This window comes from Apium graveolens, chromosome 3, assembly GCF_009905375.1.
Source record: "Apium graveolens cultivar Ventura chromosome 3, ASM990537v1, whole genome shotgun sequence".
NCBI classification, from domain to species: domain Eukaryota; kingdom Viridiplantae; phylum Streptophyta; class Magnoliopsida; order Apiales; family Apiaceae; genus Apium; species Apium graveolens.
In genome coordinates this window covers 135,054,270-135,064,048 of record NC_133649.1, presented here as the reverse complement: position 1 = coordinate 135,064,048, position 9,779 = coordinate 135,054,270, and the positions used below count along the sequence as shown (strand labels likewise).

General features: G+C 32.7%; 1 protein-coding gene across 1 annotated transcript; it reads left to right on the top strand.

Moving 5' to 3' along the window:
• The first annotated feature begins 1,360 nt into the window (after positions 1-1,360).
• On the top strand, positions 1,361-9,275 carry LOC141712781 (protein HEAT INTOLERANT 4-like). Its single transcript, XM_074515852.1, has 14 exons — positions 1,361-1,747; positions 4,095-4,133; positions 4,247-4,300; positions 4,384-4,447; positions 4,574-4,632; positions 5,645-5,769; positions 5,881-5,940; positions 6,869-6,927; positions 7,281-7,360; positions 7,731-7,769; positions 8,320-8,382; positions 8,469-8,516; positions 8,598-8,726; positions 8,866-9,275. The coding sequence occupies exons 1-14, from the start codon at positions 1,610-1,612 to the stop codon at positions 8,911-8,913; spliced, it is 1,005 nt and encodes a 334-aa protein (XP_074371953.1). The 5' UTR covers positions 1,361-1,609; the 3' UTR covers positions 8,914-9,275.
• Positions 9,276-9,779: the final 504 nt, after the last annotated feature.

Here is a 9,779-nt window from a genome sequence, read left to right as displayed (position 1 = left end):
TAAAAGCCAAATATAATTCCAGAAACACATTCACCCCCACTATGTGTTATATTTCTTTGCATTCACTGTCTAACATTTGTCCATTACATGAAAACATGTTCACGTATCTAACAAATGATAATGAGCAAATGTATATCTTATTGTCACTTCATGAATAAGGTTTATACATTCGTTACGCTCTCATGATAAATTTTGATCTACCAAGTTTATATCAAAATAAATACATGTGTTACTATAGACACACACATGTATATATATATATATATAATATACTTGTATCATGGATGTATTTGGTATAATCTCTTATACATTTTTTTCTTAGTGTAGTTTGATAGAGATTTCAATCGAGGCTAAAATCTCAAAGAAGTCCAGTGTCTGTTCCAAGTAAGAAAAGCTCGACGAAAAAAATACATTAAGTCGACTTGTGCGACACAAGTTTGATAATATTTAAATGACTAATAAAATTACACATTTTCTTGTTTAAATGATAATTATTAAGAAAAAAAAATCAATTTTAACACAACTTTTATGTTAAATTATTCCAAAAATCGTAATTCATTTAAACAAAAAATATCATGACATTAACAATCACTATTATAATTAGCATTTATATTTGATTGTAATCTTATTATTGAAGCGTGGAGGTAAGCGTTGAACTGTCAATATCTCTGTAGATTAAAATTTTCAACAAATTTAGTAGGAGAAGCGAGATCCTTTATTGATTCGTTTTTTATATTCCCTCAAACTCTAAACATGCACAAATTTTAAATACATGATCATAAATATTTTTTTTAATATCCGATGCGCAACTGTAAGTAAACCTTAATATTTTAAATATCTGTAAAAATATATTAAAATGTGTATTTTAAAGTTGTGTTTTTACTTGTTATAAAGAATAAATTTTCTTGAAAGGTTTTTGTTAAGAAATATTAATTAAAGAAAAATGCTCAAGCTATTTTTGGCAAACTCCTTTGTGGTGAAGGACAATTTAACTTATTATTATATAAAATTGACAAAAATGATTATTTTCCGAAAAGTTAGTCAATTTTAGCGGATAGGATACAACTGTTGCATTACAGTGGAATATTCACTATATATGAAATACTTAAGTATGACATATATAAAATGACAACTAACAATGGAGTATCTTGTATAATCGGTTAAAATTAGTCACCTTTTTCGGAATAGTAATTTTGGTTATTTTTTTTAAAAATGGCTATTTTTGTCATTTCCCCCTTTTTTCTCAAGGTTTGTGCTCAAATTTGATTTAAATAAAAAAAAATCGACCAGATTAAATCAAAATTAAAATTGAAACCTAACGCACGGAGACGCATTGTCTAAAATAAATTGGGGGTGAAAAAATTCAAACAAAAAATTGACATCCTCGCGCCCATCCCTCTCTATCTCTAGAAAACCCTAGCTCTACCGATTCCAATACTCAGCTTTATATCTACGCATATCAAACTTGCCTTACTTCTACCTATCCTATATATACATATTTTTGTTTGTATCCATTTCAATTCAATTGAATCTATCAATTAATATTCTCGCGTCTCTACACACATTGCCGTATCTCTCTCTATCTGAGAAAAAAAGGTTGAATTTAGTGATGAGGAAAGGTGCCAAGAGAAAGGGGAGTCAGAAAGATGAAGCTGCGGTAGAGAAGAAAGAGGTGGTTCGAGCTAAGCGTACTAGAGTTCCTAAGCCTGTTTCTCCTGTTGATTACTTCCCTGATAAGCGTAATTTGGTAATCTCTCTCTCTCTCTCTCTCTCTCTCTCTCTCTCTCTCTCTCTCCCTCCCCCCTCTCTCTCCACCCCTCTCTCTGCCTCTCTCTCTCTCTCTCTCCCTCTCTTTCCTTGTATATATATAATTATACATGTGTTTATCGATTTGATTGTGATATTTTTCTATTCAGCTAGGGCGTGAATTAAATAATTTGAATTGATTTGTACATATGTGTATGTTTGTTTGGAAGTATGTATTTGATGCTTTAATATGTTATAGATTTGATTATGATATGTTTCTATTCTGTTATTGCATAATATAGAAGTCCTTAGGAATCCCTTTTTAGTTAATATATGTATGCTCATTAGCTCCAATAAGTATTAGTGTTTCCGCAAGCTGTAGATTTGATATAAAATGTTAATATTCAATTAGGGTGTTAGGTAAGAATCCTTACAATTGTGCATTATTCGATGAAATTCTTGTTTGTGGTATTATTTTGTTTCTGTTTTTAGATGTAGTGGATGCAAGTAATTTGCTCTAAAAAAAGATGCTCCGGTAGAATTGTGATAAATGTCAATATGGTTATCAATGTCTGTATTTGTCTTTTTGAAGCGTTCGTTAACTTAGGTTATAGGCTATCTGCCTTCTATATTTAATCAAATCACGTTTGCATGTCAATGTAGCTAAATAAAGAAATAATTGGGTCAAGAGTAAGTTTTCTGAAATCATGTATTTGTATGAGTTATGGTGTCTAATCAAGTATGACATGACTGCGAAACATCTTATTTTCTTGGCGTGTGATGTAACTATATAATATAATTGTCAAAATTTTGCAATAAAGGCTTTCTTGAGACTTAATTAAAGAATATACTACATGTCATGAAACAAAGTTGTGATTTTTACTTGTTAGGATTTAGATCCTTTATTGACTTTTTCCACAGGTTTGCTTTCATTAAAATGATTTTAAATATCGATCAGTAAGTACGTTTCATTTGTTAATATGTATATATATAATTTCCTTATATTCCCACTTATCACTTTGCGGTATGTTCCCCCCTCTCTGTGATGTACTTGAAAACCACATTTAGGTAAGATTGAAATTCGACTTTGTACTTGTGATGTTGTATTAACTTGTGCAAGTCCAAAGACCTTAAAAAGGGGATTTGCAACTTGATTTGAAGATATACTCGTTTAGTGATCAGGGTCAGGAAAGTAAATCTTAAGAAAATAGGGACTAGATGTTGCTCCAGATCTCTAAACCTAGTCAAAGGTGTTTTTGTGCTTCTGGAAAGCAGGGGTGCGGCACTACCCCCATGTACCGCGCACTAGAGTGCGAGGGCGCGCGGAAGTGCGGCTGCATACGTACGGGTACGCCACCCTGCGTGTCCCAATATTTATTGACTTGATTTGTTGGGGGTGCGGGAAGGGTAGAGACTGTAATTTTTTTGTTGACTTTCACTTACCGGAGCCTTAATTTGAACTTTGAGATGAGAGAGAAGTTTGAAGGAGAGATAATTGAGCTCTAATCGTCGTCATCCCTTCACCTTCGTATCTACTGGGTCTGACTCTCTTCATCCCCGTCTTGAATTTAAGTCATCAATACGTGTCAATTGGTATGGGGTAGTCTGTGTGTATCGTGTATGTATATATGGGCTGGGCTTTTGTTGTTTGACTGTTTGAAAGTTAAACCGACCTGGTCTGTTAGTGTAATTGACTACTTTAACTATTTTATCTTATTTTACTTTCTTTAGTACTTGTTTCTTTATTTACTTATCGTTAATATCATTTGTAATGTGCTGAGTATTTTGTTAGTTTTATAAAAAGTTTATTTATTTTTATTTATTTGACTATTTAATTTATTTAAAGTGCAACTCTTGGATTATATAAATATATAAATATATACTTATAAAATATAATATTATATAAAAATATATTTTAATGTTTTAATATTTGCCGTACCCCCCCGCACCCGAATCCCCATATTTTTAAATTTGCAGAATTCCCGTATCCCTGCACCGCACATCCCCGCACCCATGCTTCCTAGTTGTGCTGTAATCACATTAATGTAAGAGATTTACTATCCCAATACATTTATTATTTCATACTGACAACTAAATAAGGGGCAGGAATCATACTTTCCTGCAGCGTTTTTTTTGAAAGGCTTTTCTGTATATAAAACGACAATCCTGGGGGAGAATCTGGTCTCTCAGGGATACATTTTGTGTTCACTAAAATTTCAGATCGTTAACTTTCAATTTTGAAGTGATATATATATATATTTATATATATATATATATATATATATATATATATATATGAACAATTGCATCATTCTGTTGCTAACTGTGAGCTGTAAACTGTTTTGCAGGAAGATTTATGGCAGCAAGTTTTCCCCGTTGGAACTGAGGTCTGCTCTTGAGTCGTCTGACTTTTAAGTCCTTTTGTTTGTCAAACTATTTTGTTAGCTATGCTATCGAGTCATCTGCTTGTATTTATCTAATTGTACTTCCCTTTTACCAGTGGGATCAGCTGGACCTTGTTTATCAGTACAAGTGGAAATTTTCAAATCTTGAGGTGAGTTTTAAGTCACTTACCTACATAAATGTTTTCAAGTCTATGCTTTCTTAAGATGATTACAATGTTCTTACTTTGGCCAGAATGCATTCGAAGAAGGTGGAGAATTATATGGGAAAAAAGTCTATCTCTTTGGTTGTACAGAACGTGAGTTATCAGTACATATAAATCATCTTTTTCTAGCATATAGTTTATGCTCATGCTTCAATTTGTGTCCAACTGTTTCTGTCTTCCTTCTCTCTATTTCTGACAGCTATTTTGTTCTGCTTGCAGCTCAATTGGTCTTTTTCAATGGTCAAGGAAAAGTGTCAGTCATACCTGTAGTGGTTGCTGTAAGTCTGCTTGTCTTTTAGTTGTTTGTAGAAGTGGATTATACTGTGGAATAATATGATATTTAATAGGCAAATTAAACAATTAGTATAAATTTCCAACACTTTTTTACAAACATTTAATTTTTGGAACAAATCTAGGAAAATAATAGTATTGGAGTGGTAAAAATGGTAGATTTTTTTGAACTTGCAAGTTTGTGATTCTTTTTCATAATGTAGAGTACCATACATGATTATAAGAGATCATAAAGTAATGTACTTCAGAACTGTATTAGAGCTCACTACAGAACAGTACATTAGAAGGGTTTACTTGGTATTTAATAATGATAATACTGAAATCTTTAGCTGCAGAAAATTTCGCATTTATACTGCTCTGTATTGGATAAGGATAAAATAGTTTTTAGGCAAATAAAGAAGTTGTGATGAAAAGAGACCAATAGCAATATACACTTGGTATTAGAGCAGATGCAGAAAATCTTTTAGAATGGACCTCTATGAAGAGCCTAAAGCTAAGCAAAAAAAATTATATATTGTGTGTATGACATGAATTATCTTTTGAATGTTTGAGTAGCTTATATTAATTAACAGTCAGTAAGGCTATAAGGTAAAAACTTAGTAATGATTTTTGCTTTACTGGAGCCACCACCTCCGAACTGATTTGGCAGCAAGTCCTTAACTGCAAGTGCCATACTCTTTTCTTAAGCGCACTGCCATGTCAGTTGGCAAAAGAAATTTCCATGTCTACTATGACCAGAGGAGTAAGCTCTAAAACCATTCGGTAGTAGTACATAAATAGGCAATGTTTGCTACTGTTCTGTTAATTAAGCTCGCAACTTAATAGTACAGTGTACAGTCAAATTGTCATCTTTGAAAGTGATACTGTTTGTTTGGCAAGTAACTCTTAACTGTCACCCAACTCACGTCTTTTAAACTGACTGCTTTTAGGAAAATTAGATTTGTAGTGCTGTTAAGTTTATAAATTTCTGTTTCCTCTTACCCTTTTGTTATTGTGCAGGTTGAATCTCCCTTTCCACCTTCTGATAAGATAGGCATCAACTCAGTACAGAGGGAGGTTGAGGAAATTATTCCAATGAAGCAAATGAAAATGGACTGGGTTCCATATATACCATTGGAAAACAGGTCTTAAAAAGTGCTCCTTGTTTGTTTTCTACATGTTATCTTGAACTTCTAAACATGGTTGTTGAATTGCCGCATTTCCATCTAATGTTGTTTTTTAACCTTATTCTACAGAGATTCTCAAGTTGAACGATTGAAGTCCCAAATCTTTATTTTGAGCTGTACACAAAGAAGGTATTTTTCCTTTCCGGTTCTGTTGTATGTCATTGTTGTCACGGTGCTCAACTAGTGGACTAGTCGTCGACTCGGTTTGAGAAAGAGAGGCTGACTTGTGAATTGTCGACTAATCGGTCAACTTGGTCGACTAATCACTCGACTTATCGACTAGTCGGGTTGCAAAATCCAATCAAAATTTTAAAATGAAAAAGAATAAAAAATTTTTAGAAAACTACTAAACATCAACAACAATCAACATGCTAATCTCAACTATATGCTTTTATGTTTGTGTGTTTATGTATGTATAAATTGATCAAAAGTGGATATACGTGTAGGATAATCTGTTAGCATGTTTCTATAGTCGGGGTATTTATGTGTGTACATGGGAGGGGAAAAAGATATGTTTGTAATTAACATATCTATTTTGTGATTGATATACATATGAGTGTGAAAATGTTAGACTTTTGTTGTGGAATACCACGTAGAAGAGATATATATTATTACATTTTATTTATTTAATTACTATTAATTTGTCGACTAGTCAGCAACTAGTCTACGACTAGCCGACTAGTCGACAAGCTGGACCTCCATCGACTCGACTCGACTTATCGACGTGAAAACCATGTTGTGTGTTCCCAGTTTTCATATAAGGAGTTGGACTAGACTAGTTGTGCCAGACTGACTGAAGCATAGATGCATTGCTCTTCCTCTAAATATGCTATCAAGTGTACAGTTTCACAAGGTGCTAACGTGCTGTGTTTAGTACTATGGTTTCAATTATCAAACTACTGAGACACAAGAACAAATAGTGAATAACGGAAAATCATCTATTGGATTTTTCTTATATTTCTGTGGGTTTAAGCAGAACTTTACTAGAGTTTGTTCAGAAATTTGAGATAAAATTGTGTTGGGTTGTATGGGTAATTTCACTACAATTGCTGTGCAGGGCTGGCTTAAAACAGATGAAGTTAGACCGCGTGAAGAAATTTGAGTACTGCTTACCATGTGAGTTCACTTGGATGATGATCACGTCTATGACTTAATGTTAATAATATCCTATTTTATACAGAGTTGATGAAAAGATATTCAAATAAACCAGGCGTGTTGCACGTGAAATCTTATTCTTCCTTGTGGTCTAGTTGTGAATTTGCAATAATTAATGAAATTGATGAGCCGGTCAAACTTTTTTTTTGGGGGGAGGGGGTAGTTTTCCTTCTGCGGTTACATAGCACTTTTCATTATCTGCTAACTACTACAAATTGAAATTTTAGCTTAACATTTTTCTTGTTCTAAATTGAAATGTTTGGACTCCCTCTGTGATCTACAAAGCATGACAACATTTTTATTTTTATATGCAGATTTCTATCAGCCATTTAAGGAAGATGAACTGGACCAGAGCACCATTGTGCAAATCATATTTCCTGCAGAACCCAAGCCGGTATTTCTTTTTTACTTTTCACACTGGAATAGTTTCTCTCTTTTAAACAAATCGTAGATCCTCTGAAGTCATGCAGATTTACCAACACGAATCTTAGTGAAACTATTACAAATTAGTAGTTAATATAAAATGTCTCTGCTTCTAAGATGTTAATAACACCTTTTACTCTTTTTTTTATTTACCTTACGAAAAGGACAGGTCCTTGAGACAGGGTGTCTCTACCAACATAGATATTGGGCCAAAATTTTAAATTAGTGTTTCCAGTTAGAATATATATAAGAAAATTGATTACTATGCTCTAAGGTTTACTAGATTTAACTCCACTATTTCATCCACTATTTTATTTATCTGACTCATTTATTTCCTTCAGGTCTTCACAGAGTTCGATTGGGAATTTGATGAAGTTGAGGTGAGTAAATTCATGAAATATATAATCTTTTCCCAATAAGTGTAAAATGACATTTACTCCCTCTGTCCCTTTGAATTGTTAACATTTGAAATGAAGTGTTCGACACGCATTTTAAGGCTTTTATCTAATGTAGTTGTATAACTTATTTTGAACATTTTCTTTTTCTGAATAATAGTTTAAACATTTAATATTTATTCAGAAAAAAAAAATTTGAAAAATAATTTATGTAACTATACTAGATAGGAGCCTTAAAATGCGTATCGAACACTTCATTTCAAATGTTAACAATTCAAAGGTACGGAGGGAGTACTAATTAGTGAGTTTTGATAATTCATATCTTTTTTTAACATTCACACTCATGAAATTTTACTGATTACGTTACCAGCCAGACGGATGTTTTAATACCTGCTTATGTACAACTTTTGAAAGATTCGCATTTATGGAGCAACAATAATTTTTTTCTAGGAGTTCATATGTTATTTTTGGATAATAAAGTAGAATAGCATGTGTAGTAGTCTGATCAGTAACGTCAACATGTTCCAACCTGCAGGAATTTACTGACAAATTTATTGAAGAGGAAGAACTATCTGCTGATCAAAAGGATGCCTTCAAGGTAACCTTTAGTTAGTATGGCAACAGCATTTTTCTCCTATAGATTAGACATATGAGTGAAAAGTTTTTTTTTGCTTCATTTCCCAGGATTTTCTCAAGGAGAAAGTTCGAGAAGCAAAAAAATCAAACCGAGAGGTACATTTATAAAGATTTACGTAGTAGAAAGTAGTCATTTATGTTCCACCATTTACTGATGTAGTTTATTCCTGATCATAGGCGAGGGAAGCCCGGAAAAAGGCTATAGAAGAAATGAGCGAGGAGACAAAGACTGCATTTGAGAAAATGAAGTTTTACAAATTTTACCCCATGCCTTCACCTGATACTCCTGATGTGTCTGATGTAAAAGTAAGATGCTAAAGCCCACTCCGGTTTTTCCTTTCACATGGAAAGTTTTTTCTAATTTCTCAAAGGTTACATGATTAATTGAGTTGAAGCTAGGCAATACTGACCATCTTTATGTCGCTTTATTTTTTTGTTCTTGCAGTCTCCATTCATAAACCGGTATTATGGGAAGGCTCACACAGTTCTTTGATCCAGTGCTATGAGTCATGGGCAGTTGCGGTGATCTAGGCTGCACCGATTTTGCTTCAGATTCAAAGACACAGCTATCCTCATATTTTATTGTTTTAAACTGTGATATTGTTCCTCCATTGATCAAGAATTTCGGTGGTTTAAATCCCTAGGCAGAAAGAGATGAGTTTTTTTTGTCTATAAATTTGGATGTATCAGTAGAAAACAGGCGAGGTTGCTTCTATTGGAAAATGATTAATAGGCTTCCCGCTTCTGTAATAGTTATTATGTGCACCAATGATACTCAAATTTTGTATTAGAAAATACACCAAATGTTACAACCCATACAATGTTTTTTTTAGTTTCTATTACACCGTTGATGCAAACATTGTTGAAATTATTAGTTAAAATAAAATTAGGTTTTGTGAAATGTGACTGGAGGTTGCAAAATCGATTTCTTGATATGTAATAGAGTGATAAAGTTTTCTCTTATACAAAAGGAGGAATCGAGGCTATTTATCAAAAAATACAAGAGAGGCATCGAGGCCTTGTTTAAAGGCCTTATTTGTGCCAAGCAGGGACCAATATTTCAGTATTAGAATTATGTAAATGTAGAGAATTGAATTTAAAATTAGAGTGAAGATATTATTAATTTATACAGTTAAAAAAAGTGAAGATGAAATCAAAGAAGTAAAATTTAATAATGTTATAAGGATACACAGAGCTTGCACCATTTTTAAAGGAAGTAAAAAGAAAAGCAATCTAGCCTCTCACACTCACAAATCACAGCTACTTTTTATTCCGTATAACAAGACAATATAAACATATAATATCAATAAATTGTTAACACTTTCTTTTTAAATCTGTTAACATTTTTCTAGATATCTC

Bases quoted from the DNA above. Each gene is read 5' to 3' on its own strand.
- LOC141712781 (XM_074515852.1), top strand. From the start codon at position 1,610: ATGAGGAAAGGTGCCAAGAGAAAGGGGAGTCAGAAAGATGAAGCTGCG. The intron at 6,928-7,280 runs GTGAGTTCACTT...TTTTATATGCAG, and splicing joins ATTTGAGTACTGCTTACCAT to ATTTCTATCAGCCATTTAAG. The intron at 7,770-8,319 runs GTGAGTAAATTC...TCCAACCTGCAG, and splicing joins GGGAATTTGATGAAGTTGAG to GAATTTACTGACAAATTTAT.